At 43.9% G+C, this 15626-nt stretch overlaps 2 protein-coding genes, 1 long non-coding RNA gene and 1 other non-coding gene across 4 annotated transcripts in view; 1 reads left to right on the top strand and 3 right to left on the bottom strand.

The window, feature by feature from the left end:
• The window catches only part of LOC133493816 (zinc finger protein OZF-like), a 53771-nt gene that overhangs the window by 25443 nt on the left and 12702 nt on the right, over positions 1-15626 (top strand). The gene's annotated exons all lie outside the window — the stretch shown is intronic.
• The window catches only part of LOC133493841 (uncharacterized), a 150738-nt gene that overhangs the window by 133370 nt on the left and 1742 nt on the right, over positions 1-15626 (bottom strand). The window lies entirely within an intron of this gene.
• trnas-cga (transfer RNA serine (anticodon CGA)) lies at positions 3822-3903 on the bottom strand. Its single transcript has one exon. It is a non-coding gene; the product is annotated as a tRNA-Ser (tRNA).
• Positions 6144-15160, bottom strand: piwil1 (piwi-like RNA-mediated gene silencing 1). Its single transcript, XM_061807748.1, has 13 exons — positions 14729-15160; positions 13353-13476; positions 12957-13074; positions 10666-10780; positions 10409-10596; positions 10023-10095; positions 8482-8682; positions 8212-8315; positions 8065-8135; positions 7834-7987; positions 7632-7757; positions 7388-7535; positions 6144-6426 (listed from the first exon to the last, which is right to left on the bottom strand). Exons 1-13 carry the CDS (start codon positions 15143-15145, stop codon positions 6310-6312), a joined length of 1956 nt encoding a protein of 651 aa, XP_061663732.1. The 5' UTR covers positions 15146-15160; the 3' UTR covers positions 6144-6309.

Below are 15626 nucleotides of genomic sequence, written 5' to 3'. Positions count from 1 at the left end.
GATTTAAATTTAATTTTAAATTTAAGTTTAGTCATCCCTGAAAACTTGTTTATTCTGTTTAAAAAAAAATGATTCTGTGATGTCGAGTTTCATCTTTCATCTTTCAACAGCACAGCGTGGTGGTTTCCGTAGTGTAGTGGTTATCACGTCTGCCTGACATGTGAAAAGTCCCCTGTTCGAGACCGTGTGGAAACAAGCTTTATTTTCTTGCTTGCGGCTGTAGAGCATTGGGCTCACAGTTCTGAGAACATGGGTTCAACCCCATTCCCGCGTGTTTGGAGTTTGCATGTTTGTCCTGTACCTGTGTGATTATATAGTGGTGAGTACTCTCCATTGTGGCTGCAGCAACCCTGGTTCAAATCTGAATCACAGCAGGACCAAATCCCTGGAGTAATTTTTTTTAGTCCTGAGGATTGAAATTTGTGTGGGACAGTGACAGTCCTTAAGATAAGTTGAGTGGGGCTTTCAGCCACAGTGAGGCAAACGGTGCAATGGATAAGATGACTGCCCAAATGAAGCCTTGCAGCCAATTAATTTCCACACGGGTCAAAGCTTCATGGTGCTTTATTTGTGCTATGGCGTCATCAAGTGGTTGATGAGATCTGATCTGCAGAGATCTGCATAATCTCAGACTCAAATCTCAGACAACGCTGGCTGGATGGTCCAGTATAGCTTCTGTTGGCGTTTTATCGCGTATTTGGGTTCTTTAACAATAGATATGGTTAAGAGTTGTAGTCACGGACTTTATAATAATGACGACAGGTATCCTGAAAGGCTAGTTGGTGGAGTTCAAGTCGTACCCTTTCCAAAACCGAAGACCCAATATGAAAAATGTCTTCGATGGATCAAACTTTGTGGAAGACGGCATGATCAACTGAATCCATCTAAAATCAACCGGAACAGAAGACCGAGTTCGAAAAATGTCTTTGATGGATAAAACTTTGAGGAAGACTGCATGATCAACTGAATCCATCAACCGGAACAGATATGTTTGCACAAAGGTAAGCCCTATATTTGATTTTCAATACATGTCTCATATAAATGAATTAGCAGTTCTTCACTTGCATAACATAGCTACGTGTGAATGATTGACACACTTGATCTGTGTTGAGCGATACTTTGCGAGGACCTGACTGCACAAACGTGTCTCTTTGTTGGCGGCTAGCGAGCTAAGCTAAACCGAACTTTGTTTGCACGAAGGTAAGCCCTATATTTTATTTTCAATACATGTCTCATATTAATGAATTAGCAGTTCTTCGCTTGCATAATATAGCTACGTGTGAATGATTGTCACACTTGATCTGTGTTGAGCGATATTTTGTGATGATCTGACTGCACAAACGTGTCTCGTTGTTGGCGGCTAGCGAGCTAAGCTAAACCGGACTAGCGAGTCCTAAAAGCCTTCGATGTGCACCAAGACACCAAGACTGAAGGAAGGATGTTTGAGGACACTAAAGTAGTGATTGTCGTACTCGGTCGGGACTTGCGTAGGTTAGGCACTAATTCAAGAATAATTATTGAGGGGAGCGCGTGACGTTACACAAAGAAAACGAGAAAAACAACTCGTAAATCAAGCCTCGCCTTCTTTTCCGTCATACGGCGGTTCAGAAACGGCTATACAGATACATATACAGATTCTGCACACAAGTGTGATATGTAACACGAAAATAGGAAACTGTCAATGACGAATTAGTCTTTGGGTTATAATATATTATATTATGTGGCTTCTCGGTCTTCCTCTGACTCTGGAAAGATCTCGCGCTAATATCAATGGTTTCTCCGTCGATATGCATGTAAATACCATTGAAATACCCTTCGCTGAAATACTTGAAGCCCTGCTGTCTGCTTTTCAACGATATTTCACTGTTAGCTAAGAATGCGAGTGAGAAATCAGCAGGTAAATTGGACAGTTTCGCTCTATTTTTTTATTCCTGCGCTGATATTTTTGCTAATTGTTTGTCTGACGTCAGCGCACGTGGCGTGACGTCACTTCAGGAGGCGTGGTTAAGTGCCCTGTACGGAGGGGTCTGACCCTTTTTCGTACTGGGTCTTCGGTTTTGGAAAGGGTACGAATTGAACTCCACCAACTAGCTTTTCAGGATACCTGTCGTCACTATTACAAAGTCCGTGACTACACCTCTTAACCATATTTATTGTTAAATAACCCAAATACGCGATAAAACGCTCACAAAACCTATACTGGACCATGCAATGTTGTCTGAGAAAATGGCGGGAGCAAAAAGAGGCGTGGTTTATGCAGATCTCTGGCCTCTGATTGGTCAGTGACGCAGATTGCGCAATATCCATGGAGGGGTCAAATTGACACACACCTGCACCCTAGTTTGGGCTAAGTACACGCGGTACTTATAGGACACGGGGGACAACTAGTCCGCCGCCAGATCGTTGAGCTTCATGTCCCATTCCAGCACTCTCGTATCCCTGATCGACAATCCGTGTGTACCGACCTTCGCCTGCTTTGAACGTTCTCCTGTATACCTGACCTGCTGTGTACCGACCCTCGCCTGGCCCCGGACCATCCAAGTAAGCCTGCCTCTTCTGCTACTGCTGCTCTTACGGACTGACTTGCTGATCATAGACCTCGGACTGAATAAAGGCTTTTGTACTCTACGTGCTTGCCTCTGGAGTCGAGCATTTGGGTCCACCCTCGAGCCTCTTCATGACTCATACTTTCAACACTATGGATTTTGTCCAATGTTTTCGTGATGGCAACATCAAATGTGCAAATAATTGATTGAAATGAGACTGGAATTTGGAGTAGTAGAATGTTAATTGTATCTGTGATCTTTAATAAATGACATTTGTTCAAACAATGAATATGACTCAATTTGCTTGTACAGTATATTAAATCCTTTTTCCCCATCAAAAAGAAATGAATGTCTTTCAACCATTGGGAACCTTCCATTAATAAAATGCTCTCAACCTCAAGCAAATGTGGCCTGAGCCAAATGACCAAAGTGAAAAACTGCAAAGGTGAGGGACTCTGGAGGATCACGAGCAGCTCCAATATCAGATTGTGATGACATGATGTCACACTCTCCTCACTGATGACGACATGAAAAAAGTCCAAGCGTGATATCACATGCCACACTGACGTAAACGATGGAAATTTTCTCTTTGAGGAAAAAAGCAAATGAAATGAGAAGACTTACTGAAGAGAAACCTTTTCCCTGCTCAGTTTGTGGTCAGATTCTCTCCTCCTTATAGTTATGATAAACACAACACGGGGTGTGTGGCCCACACACAATCACATACAGTGTAGCCTTACTTCACATATTGTTTCTAGTTTCTGTTTGTGCATCATCCTGTGTTGTGTATTGTTTTGTTTTGGTTTTTTATAAGGCTGGATTGTCAGATTGTCTCTGATCATCTTGTCTCGATCGTGCCTTGTATCGACTCTAGATCGTCTTTGAATCAATTTGTATCGTCTTATACCATCAGGTTTGTTTGTATCATCCATTATTGCTGAGTGTCTAGTACTTGCTTTATTATCTTTATTGTGGTGTGTATTGTTCTAGAGTTTGTTTTGTCAGATTTTCTCGTAATGTTTTTCCTGTCTTCCATATTCTTGTTGGTGTGTTTTCTTCTAATGTTTGATTGTCCGGTACCGTCGCTGGATTGTGTTGTATCGCCTTGAGGCTCCAGTATTTGTATTTGTATGCTGCATTTTATCATGCAAATATACAGTAGCAGTAAAGCTAAAATATATTTGATGATACTGCATTTCAACAGGCAAATGTTCTCCCAGAACACACCACTGACCTCATGACTTGAACTGATCCCAAACTAAAAGCTTACAGTTGCGTTGTTGGCAGGAATCAAACCTACGCAGGGAGACCCCAATGCATTTCGAGCCCATCGCCTTAACCACTTGGCCACAACAACCTGTCAAACATGTGTGACAAACGTACGGGGAACTTTCTCCTAGAGCAGGCTCGGGAACCTATGGCTCGCGAGCCATACCTGGCTCTTTTGGTGGTTCCATCTGGCTCGCGGAGCTCTCATAATGACATTCTGTACATGTGATTTCTGTCGTACAGAGGTTTGTCCTAGTGGGGTTTCCGTCGTTCCGTGTGGGAGGCAACACAAATGACGTAGAGACAGTTTGGCCTAGTGGGTTGCCGAAGTTTTTGCGTGGTCGTTGATATCCAGAGGTGCATAAGTGTCTAACGTTGATCGCGTCATAACAACTAATTATGGAAACGCTTTTAACAAAGGTCCCGAAGTTTTCAACAAGACTGGACAGCCTTTGTGGAAATGGAGGGTTTTGGTGTGTGTTTAAATTTCACAGATGGGGAGTATGCCAAAGCATTCATCCTCAACGTTGCCAATCAACATTTTGCCAACTTCGCATAAAGACAAGATAATCAAACAAATAAAAGACACGCCTTTGTCGGCGAGAACAGTTCATAATCCTACCCGCATGATGGAAAATCAAATTGAATTACGTTCACGATTAACAGATGGAAATCTCAACACCTGCGTGAAGCTTAATTTGACAACGTATAAAACAGAAGATCAACCCATTAGCAAAACCAGGAAGCCCCTGAAGTCGCATTAATGGTAAGAAGTGATTTTGTCATGATTGGTTAGCAAGATCATAATGTTATTTAAAAGAATTCAGAGACTTTATTGTACTCTAAAATTGTTAGGTCTACATAAATGCGCAAATAGACATGTATTTAGCTTTTTAAATATTGCATGGCTCTTTTGAAATTACGTTTTAAAATATTTGGCATTTATGGCTCTCTCAGTCGAAAAGGTTCCCGACCCCTGACCGAGAGGTAAACACATGATGAGCTATTCACCTGGCGCGCGCACACACACACACACACACACACAGACACACACACAGACACACACACACACACACACACACACACACACACACACACAAAGTCGAACACATCTCAGAGGAAATCAGTGATTCATGTTTGAAAATCTGCGGGAACATCGGTTAAACCGAATTGCATACTCGAAGTGTCCAAAGAAGGTATTAAGGTGGTTGTCCACTCATCCCCCTCTCAGATACAGAAGAGATTGTAGATGTTACGGAGGCCCAATTTACTGATCATCTGGACATCACAGAGTGGTGCAAATGAGAATCAGTTGCTCTTTAACTTCCTGCTTTAAGATGATGCACTTGCACAACAATAAGCAGAATAAGTCCCTGATGGTGTTGTGGTACAGATTCCTGCCTTTGGTGCAGGCTGCCTGGGATCGATTCGATGGTGTCGATATCATCCCTGTTCATACCAGTTTGGCTTGTAAATCTGCTTTTGCCCGAAGTTAGCTGGGATAGACTCTAGCTCTCTCCCCGGATAAATATGGAGGGGTTGTGTCAAGAAGGGCATCTGGGGTAAAAAAAAAAAAAAAAAAAAAAAACTGCCAAACAAATTTGAGCGTTCATCTGAGATGACACGCTGTGCCAACCCCTAACGGGACACGCTGAAAGAAATACACGCATAGACTTGAAGCAGAAAGTCACCATTTTGACTTTTCATAAGGCATTTTTAATGGATCAAACCAAATGATTCCTCTTCTGACCTACATGTTTAGTTTTGGGATACTGAGAAATTTTAATATTGTCCTCATTTCATTCTTTTTTTTCCCCTGTTGCTCTTTCGCAAATGAACTTAATTTTGAAACTGCAGTGCTCCCCATTGTGTCTTGAAGACCTTTTAGTTTGCAATGTCAGCTATCCATCCATTTTTTTTACCGCTTATCCTCACAAGGGTCACGGGGCATGCTGGAGCCTATCCCAACTGTCAACGGGCAGAACTGGTTGCCAGCCAATCGCAGGGCACATGGAGACAAACAGCCGCACTTACAATCACACCTCAGGGTAATTTAGAGTGTCCAATCACTGTTGCAAGTTCTGGGGATGTGGGAGGAAACCGGAGTGCCCGGAGAAAACCCACGCAGGCACAGGGAGAACATGCAAATTCCACACAGGCTGGGCTGGGTTGGGATCAAACCTGGGTTGTCAGAACTGTGAAGCCAATGCAATGTGAACTTGCTTTATGATAATCATCAGCCGATGAGTGAATGAATATTTTTTGGTGTTATACCACAGTACGAGTTACAAATTGATGGATGCAAACAAATTCCTGGGTGCATGTGCAATCTTTTTAAAATAAATTTATTTTGGAACAAATGCAAATACGACAACAGCATTATTAACATAAAATTTTGAAGGTTAAAAACGAGAAAAACTTGTGACTCTCCACAGTTAACTCGTTTTCACAATAAGCAAGCAACAGCAAGCAGAAAAGAAAAAGATTTCTTCCTTCACAAATAAAACAAGAGGTCATCCAGCTCCATGCTGGGCTCCCTGTGGAGGCTTTGACCCACAAGAAAGGCCAACTTGTGAGCATACTGGCATGGAGCAGGGACTGCGATGATCCCCTAAAAACAATTCAAAAGGGACCGTTTGACTACATTGTATCAATATTTTAGGAATATACAGTACAACCTCGGTTCTCCACCACAATCCGTTCCAGAACCGATTTGTTCAAAAACCAAATAAATTTTTCCCACGTTTACATAGAGGCTGCGTGAAACACAATAAAAACGCGTATCGTGGGTTAGCTGATCGCGGCCGCGCTATGTTATTTCCGGGTTTTTGCGCGGTGCGTCCGAATTTACACAGACGTGATTTGACTGAATGCAAAAAAGACTGAAAAACAGTCAGGGGTCTGCAACCACAATGACCAATTTTAAACGTTCAAGTTAAATAAATTATATTATGAATGAAATATATATAGTAGATCTATAAATAAATGCTATTCTGTTTTCAAAATGTACACAATATTATCGTTCATTATTTAGGTGGATACCTATACTTGAAAATATATTCTAAAGTTGATTGGAAACCAGTGTAAAGGACTTTAGAATTGGCGTTATATGCTCTGAAAGCCTTGTTCTGCCCAGAACCCGAGCTGCAGCATTCTGAATGAGCTGCAGCTCTTTAATGATCTTTTTGGGGAGGTCTTTCAGAAGACCATTACAATAGTCAAGTTTACTTGAGATTAAAGCATGGATGCTTCTGCTGGTCTCCTTGACACATACAAGCCTTCACTCTAGATATGTTCTTCACATAGAAAAAGACAGTGTTTGTGATTGATTTTATATGACTGTTGAAAGTCAGGTCAGAATCTATTTGACTCACAGCAATTCACTTTTCTTTATTGCCAAAACCAATTCTCAGTTTTGTTGTGGTTTAGTTGAAAAACATTTTGGCTCAACCAGTTACTTATCTGCTTTAGACACAATACCACTGTCTGCCCTTGGAGGGTTGAGAAAGACGTCTTAAGCTAAGCTACAGCCATTGAAGAATATAAAATTTACGTCTCAAAAGGTAATTTACCTGCCAGTTGTAGTACATGTGGCAGAGTTTAAATGTGAGCCGTTGCATATGGTCAGGCTTCAGTCCACTGGTGTCGTACACGACATTGTAGTGGGTCGGCGAGATACTTCCATAGTTGACTGCCGTGCTCACAAGGTAGAAGTCATACCTGGCGAATCAATTCAAAAAACATAACCAACCAATATAGTCAAACAAATTCTGATCCTCACTAAGAAAAAGAACTGAAAAAGGACTGAACGCGTACCATTCTGGACGAGTGACCTCAGTGTCGACGACAGTCCCTGGGGGGGGGTTGAGCATCTTTCCATTGGTGTGCTCAAAGAGCCTGCAATTGATTTTCTTCTTCACCACTACCACACTCAGCTTGGGCCTGGCCAAATGGAGAGGTGCTTCGAAAGAGTTCAAAGCGCTACACTCACTCATAAGTCACCCAGAGGAACACTCACATGTAGTCTAGGCCCATCGACTTTATGGAGCCGATGATCTGGGCCACCTCATAGTTGACTACATTGTGCAGCTGGCCGTCACCCACTCCGTCGCGGTACACAATGACACGTGATGGTAAGCATTGGTTGAATTTGTAAAACTCCTTGAGCGCACCTGCAAGACAAATCTTGGGTAAAAGCAGCAATTCCATTCATTTTACAGTTTGTGCAAAATTTTGATTTTCAACTCGCCAGCAAAGGCCATCTTCAGTCCATCCATAATTTCCTGACCTCTGTTTTGCAGTTTGACCTTTGAGTACCACCTTGACAAAGACAAAACAAATGTTACACATTGGAGAGGTCACAGCTACGCATTGCGTCTCAGTTCGATTGCCACACCTGCTCATATTCTGATTGAGGCTGGCCACCAGAACACCGACGGACCTTTTCCCGGCAGCAGTATCGTGGTAGCAGTCGATGCCCACGACCATCAGCTGCTTCAGCTGCACACATCAAAATCATTGACGCTTTAGTGCTTCGTATATTGCAAGACCTCAACTGTCGGGTCCAGTCGTTCCCCAAAAACATTAAATTTCCATATTTTCCCATTTGTGATTCCAGCCTTTGTGTATGGCTCACGCAACAATCCAGTTTGTGCCCATGACTTACAGGTATTTCCACACTCCAAAGCTCTCCTCCCATTTTGCAGGACATCTGCAGCACAATCTTGGTGGCAATCGTCATGAGGGCTTGAGGTCGACTGAGGGTACGAGCCAAAACGCACTGGCTGGGAGTGGGACAATCCACGCACAAGTATTTCTTCACACAATCATACTTGTCCTTCCTGTTGCTGGAAAGAACCACTACCACCTACAAACAAGTGTGACACAGCAGCAATGAAGATCTCTCAATTCGCTTGATTCATTTTAAAACCCATTCACTGCAAGTTAACATGGATAGTTGACTTGTCAAAGTAATTGATTTATGAAGATATTTGGAAACATTTACCCCACTGATAGCAACATCCATCCATCCATTATCTATCGCTTTTCCAGGTTGGGTCGCGGGGGAAGTAGCTTCAGCAGGGATACCCAGACCTCCCTTTCCCCAGCCAGTTCTCCCAGCTCTTACGGAGGGATCCCAAGGAATTCTCAACCCAGCCGAGAGACATAATCTCTCCAGCGTGTCCTGGGTCGTCCTCGGGGTCTCTTTCCGGTGGGACATGCCCGGAACACCTCACCAGGGAGGCATCCGAATCAGATGCCCCAGCCACCTCATCTGTCTCCTCTCAATGTGGAGGAGTAGCGGTTTGACATTGAGCTCCTCCCAGATGCGAGAGCTTCTCACCCTATCGCTAAGGGAGAGCCCAGACACCCTGCGGAAGAAACTCATTTCGGCCGCTTGTATCCGGGATCTTGTTCTTTTGGTCACAGCCCACAGCTCAGGCCCATAGGTGAGGGTAGGAACGTAGATTGACTGGTAAACTGAGAGCTTTGCCTTTCGATTTAGCTCCCTCTTTACCACAACGGACCGATACAAAGTCCGCATCACTGCAGACGCTGCACCGATCCGTCTGTTGATCTCCCGCTCCATTCTTCCCTGACTCGTGAACAAGACCCCAAGATACTTGAACTCCTCCAGCCGGGGCAGGATCTCATCCCCGACCCGGAGAGGGCACGCCCCCCTTTTCCAACTGAGGACCATAGTCTTTCATTTGGAGGTGCTGATTCTCATCCCAGCCGTTTCGCACTCGGCTGCGAATCGCTCCAGTGAGAGCTGGAGATCACGGCTTGATGAAGCCAACAGAACCACATCTTCTGCAAAGAGCAGAAATGCGATGCTGAGGCCACCAAACCAGACACCCTCTACACCTCGGCTGCGCCTACAAATTCTGTCCATAACTGTTATAATAATAATGTTATAACAAAATTCTGTTCCATATGAACAAAATCGTGACAAGGGGCAGCCTTGGCGGAGTCCAACCCTCACCGGAAACGATGCGGACCAAACTCTGACAGCGGTCGTACAGGGACCGAACAGCTCGTATCAAGGGGTTCGGTGCCCCAAACTCACGAAGAACCCCCCACAGGACTCCCCGAGGTACATGGTGGAATGCCTTCTCCAAGTCCACAAAACACATGTAGACCTGACTCCGAGCAACAATACATAACTTATTGTGAAATAACTGCTGAACATATTTTGCCACCAACCATCTGTGTTTCAGCTTGAACATTGTGCTGCAGTGTTCTCAGCAGAGACTCTTGATGATCTTCATACTCAATTCTAAAAAGTTTCTTTCAGCTTGTCCCTTTCGGGGTCGCCACAGCATGTCATCTCAGATGAACGCACATATTTTTGCTACAATTTTTACGCCGGATGCCCTTCCTGATGCAACCCTTCTCAGGGAGTGGAGGCCCCAGTGGGATACGAACCCACAATCCCTGGTTTTCCAAAAAAGTGCTCTAACCACTGAGCTCCGGGGCCTCATACTCAGTTCTAAAAAGGAGAAGGAAAAATAAAAACACAGGCAAAGGTTGGATTTAAACTACATCCCGTAGTTCATTGTGGCTTATTGGAGACTTTGAATGGCCCTCACATGACCGCTTTTTGGAAGGAGATCCTAAGTGGGCCTGCCACTTTATAGAGAGTCTCCAGGAGGCTTTGCGCTTCCCTGGTGTTCCGGCGAGTGTAGAGCAGCACCCAGTTTTGCAAAGGAGGAGAGGAAATTAAAGGCAACCCACGCATCTCTCTCGCCCACTCAGCTGTCCGAGGGTTGCAACCATACTAAGGGACACAGGCGTCAAGATCCATTTGAACTCAAGAATAAAGATGCGCAATTCCAGCATTTTCTACCGATCTTGATTCCTGGATAATCCTCTCTGGTGGGAGGATTCTGCCAGTCAGACTGAGGAGCCGCTTGTCAAAGTTGAGTCCCCACTTCGCCAACTCTCTCTGGACTTCAGCGTCCCTGCCAAGTCAAGTGAAAAGTGCAATGAGCACTTAGTCTGAAAATTTCACATCACGGTTCGTAATGACCAAAAGTAGCAGTTATGAATTTATTCAATAAATGTATGCAGGAAAAAAAAGGATAGCGTTGTATTCATTTCTCTCATTAATGAAAGTCTGTTGTTTGTAGCCTGACATGATTTCAAGCTGCACTTTGAGCTGACAATATTTACAAAACTTGAATTGAAACACAAATTCTTCAGGGGACAGTCCACATAAACATGATCCAGATGTTGGCCATCCAGATGTTTCAGACCAACATGTCTGCTACGAGCAGGGTTCTTACACTTCCAGAGAATCAAAATTCCATGAATTTTCCATGACTTTCCAGCTACTCAATACAAAATTCCATGACTAATATTGGATTAACTGGTTATGGCAGACAGCGATATGACCGTGTGTTGCCACTTAATAAGTGCCCAGGCTTAACAATGTAGTAGGTGCATCATAATGACTGTGAAATTTAGGGTTATTACAAATATAAACCATAATTACAAGTGTAATTATGGTTGATAAGAAGCTGATTGGCTTTGCATGTAATCGGCAGGGACATGGGCATACTTTTCCAAAGCCATTCGCCTTTGAGTTTGCTTATCCTATCACTACAACATGGCAGTAAAGCACGCTCATAAGTGGTTTCTTATCTGTTGTGTTGTAAGGTAAGAGTACTCTTCAGTTACGAAGGCTTTGTGCAAGCAAGCCTTGGGCTTCAAACTTGCCTATAACCAACGTTCCCTCTAATTTTTTACGCGTCTGTGCAAACACACTAAGGCCGTGAGCGCCCCCTTTGACCACCGTGAGCAACACCAGACGCACTGTGGTCAGATCAGTGTCATCCATTGAAGTTCCATGCCTCATTCCAAGATTCAGAATACAGCATTTACATTCCCATCAAAACATTAAGAAAAATTTCATGTTTTTGAAAACTTACAATGAAAATGTCAACAAAAAATAAAATACATTGCTAACCAAACCAAGCCAACTATGAACTGTAAATTTTAAATGTCGCATCCAACCTTGTTTCTTTTTGTTTTAAAACCACAATGATATCTCTGTTTTTCTTGGTGTAAAACTGAATTATTGTTTGCAGGATATCTTTAGCAATGCATGTTGAAAGATAAATAATGCTACCAACCAGTTTTAAGGTCAATGTTGTGAGGTCTCATATATTTAAAATACAGAATTACCTTTTTGTGCACTGTATTGTCTATGCTTTCATCCTCTATCAGGCTGTGCCAGGGTGGAATTTTACCATTATACACCATCTCATCCTGTAAGTTTCTTTCGGCTTGACCCTTACGGAGTTGCCACACCGTGTCATCTCAGATGAACGCACATATATGTTTGGCAAAATTTTTATGCCGGATGCCCTTCCTGACACAACCCTTCTCAAGGAATGGAGGCCCCAGTGGGATACGAACCCACAACCCCTGGTTTACCCCAACGTTCATTAAAGCAACAGCACTTTTTTTTTTTTTTACTTTTACCATTATTATCGAGAGTAAACACAAGCAGCATGTTGAGCGGTGGTATGAGTGTACCCGTTTAAGAGCCGAAGGGGGCGGAGTCAGGTAAACTATCAGGAGACCGTGTTGGGGGAGGTGGGGGGGGGGAGTCAGGCTGTGGTTCACTGGATCGGTTTTCATGTGCGCTGTGAATGTCTTTGTATTTCTCCTCGTAACAAATTTTTCACGTGGGATTTTTCGTGCTCCACTGTGCAGATTTGCGAGTGCGATCACGCACAGTGACTGAAAATCCCATGATATTCCCTGACCCAAGCCAAATGTTTTTTTTATTTACGGGACTTTCCAAGACCTGGAAAAGGCACCGTTTCTTCCCATGATATTGCAGAAATTCCCAGACCCGTACGATCCCTGTACGAGGCCGAGGTCAACGACACCTTGTTTACCAGAGAGTATCCAGAATTGGCCCCAAGGTTAATTTGTAGGTATGAAATTTAGAATGCAAGTAATAATTTAAAAAGATTTCAAAGCCTCTATTTGAATAATAGTTTTCTTCAATGTTCACATTTATAAAGGTGGGTCATAAGTTAACCGGAAAATGAAGGTTGGAGGGTAACAGCAGTTGGGAAAAATTGACAACCAATCAGGTCTCAAGTAGAACACAAGGACACTCACTTGTTTATGTTTTCCGAAAATCTGAGAAGGCGTCCTGCCCTCTGTTCTGGGACCAGTTTGGTGTGCGCACTCAGGTCCTTCATGATGGTGTAGTCTGCTCGCATCTTGTCAGTCAGGGCTGAGAAAGAAACAAGCTGAACCAATAAGAAACCAGACCTTTTCCTCCTCAAAGAAAAATGATGTGCAGTGTGACAGTGTGAGTTGATGACTATGGAACACATTTTTGGAGTTTCTGTTTGGAACAAGTTCTTTGCTCACAAACTCAGACATAAATGTCTGATTGCTCTTTTGAGGTAATCCAATTGTCACAAGGACTGAGGGTCAAGTTCAGGATTTGTGGATCACCAACGTGTCAACCAAGTTCAGAGAATTTGACGTGCGTATTGTGGTGTGAACCTGTGAGGTAGCAAAGCTCTGGGATGAGCAAAGCTGGTCCAGGAGGTGTTTGACCTCGAGCAAGCCACTTCACGTGGCTGACCAGGAGAACTTGATTGCTGTCTTTGATTTCCACACCGTATCTCTAAAAAATAATTCATACACATTAGATGGCTAACAGATTGAAAAACAAACACCAACCTCCAAGAATATTGAAAGACAATTTTTGCTACTGTACTTTGAGATGGATTACAACACTAGTCTATAAATATGACTCATATTTGACGAGCGCGTTGGCACCCGTGCGCCATCGCACTCGCAAATCTGCAGTCGAGCACAAAAAAATCACGCGCGGAAAATTTGTTACAAGTAGAAAAAACGATATTGAAAGACGTCACTTATTTTGTGTAGTCTTGAAATTAATTTTCGTGTTTATTTCATAAATGTTAATAAGCCTGCTCTAAAACAATCAGTATTCACCCGAAAACAGGAAATGCAAGTTAACCATACTGAGCATGCACGGATGATAGGCCCAAAGCGCATGTTCAGAGCTGTTTCACGTACTGCGAGTGCATTTACGGCGAAAGTCATCAACATAATGAGCCATGTCAAAGGAAATCCAGTTACACCAGGGGTGCTCAATGCGTCGATCGTGACACAGTGTGACGGCGTGCCCCCACAAGCCCCCAAAAAAGATGTTAGACTACCATCCACCTCGTCGCTTGATTCAAGTGTGGCCAATACGTCGAGCGCATGCACGTAAAGGCGCGTTCGAGCAAGACAGCCTTCTATTTACGGCAGTCCCCCGATGCGATCCCCCCCACCCCACAACAATACATAATGATTGCCGACAGGAATGTTTGTTCCAATGTATCGCTACCTTGTTGCCACGAGCACCGATTATGTTGAACTAAACTTTCAGCATCTTCATTACATTGCGGGTATAGACCGTTCATCTTTATTCCTTGACAGGCCAGTGCATTTAACTTTTCTTCAGATAAAGTTTGGCAGATCAAGAATTTTCATTGATAAAAAACATTTAAATACCGTTTTATATCATGCTATACTAATATCAGTTGAAATTGGAAATTATCATTTCGGAATTTGAAATTTTTGTTTTCTATTTTAGTTATGAATTTGTTTATTTTATTTTTAATTTACAGTTACGTTATATTAATCCAGCAAGTTATGTTAAGGTCTTGAGATTCCATCCCTAATCAGACCCACAACTTTATCTGCGACCATGATTGACCACACCCGTACATTTTTCAAATGTGAGTGACTGCTTGAAGTGCATCGCTAATGCTCTCAACGGCCAATGCAACATTAACAGTCAATGTGACTAATCAATTTTTCTCCCTTTCAGGAGTTCGAGACTCGTTGTTGTGGCAACCAACAGTTTTGTAGTAGTTCTTGAAGGAGATGTCTGTGTCCTTCCTTGTAAACGTGTTGCAGGGTGTTTGATCCCAAGCAATGTCATCTATCCTGTAGGTTTTGTTGTTGTACCTAACATTGACAAACACACAAAAAACTGTGAACATGCAAACTCCACACAGGTGGGTCCAGGATTGAACCCAGGACCTCAGAACTGTGAGGCCGGCAGGGGCCCCCCAAAGGCGGGTCACGAGTGCCAATCGGTCAGTGAGAATGTGCTGTGGTGCGTTGTGGGTGCGGGGTCCGGCCGGCACGGTCGTGCCTAGTTCCGGCCGGAGGAGGAGGAGGAGGAGGACAGCCACGTCAGAAGCTTCTCGCGTCTCGCGCCCCCTCCCCGTGTCCGACATTGGTTGCTCATCCTCGGACACACCAGTCACCATCACTCGCCATCATCCTCCAGAGGCCGGCGTAACCAGTCCCGTGAGAAAGTTAAAGTTCGACATCCATCATGGGGGGGTGTCTCACACCGCCCTCCCCGTGTCCGACATTGGGCGTTCATCGTCGGACACACCGTTGCGCGTCACCCGGCCTCCCCCTCCAGAGGCCGGCGTAACCAGTCCCGTGAGAAAGTTAAAGTTCGACAACCATCATGGGGGGGGGGTCCCGCGCCCCCTCCCCGTGTCCGACATTGGTTGCTCATCCTCGGACACACCAGTCACCATCACTCGCCATCATCCTCCAGAGGCCGGCGTAACCAGTCCCGTGAAAAAGTTAAAGTTCGACAACCATCATTGAGGGGGGGTCCCGCGCCCCCTCCCCGTGTCCGACATTGGTTGCTCATCCTCGGACACACCAGTCACCATCACTCGCCATCATCCTCCAGAGAATAATATTTGATTTGATACATAACATTGCAACATT

Source organism: Syngnathoides biaculeatus, chromosome 20, assembly GCF_019802595.1.
Source record: "Syngnathoides biaculeatus isolate LvHL_M chromosome 20, ASM1980259v1, whole genome shotgun sequence".
In the NCBI taxonomy this organism is placed as follows: domain Eukaryota; kingdom Metazoa; phylum Chordata; class Actinopteri; order Syngnathiformes; family Syngnathidae; genus Syngnathoides; species Syngnathoides biaculeatus.
Note: the sequence above shows the minus strand (reverse complement) of the source record. Positions and strands in the feature narration are given on the sequence as shown.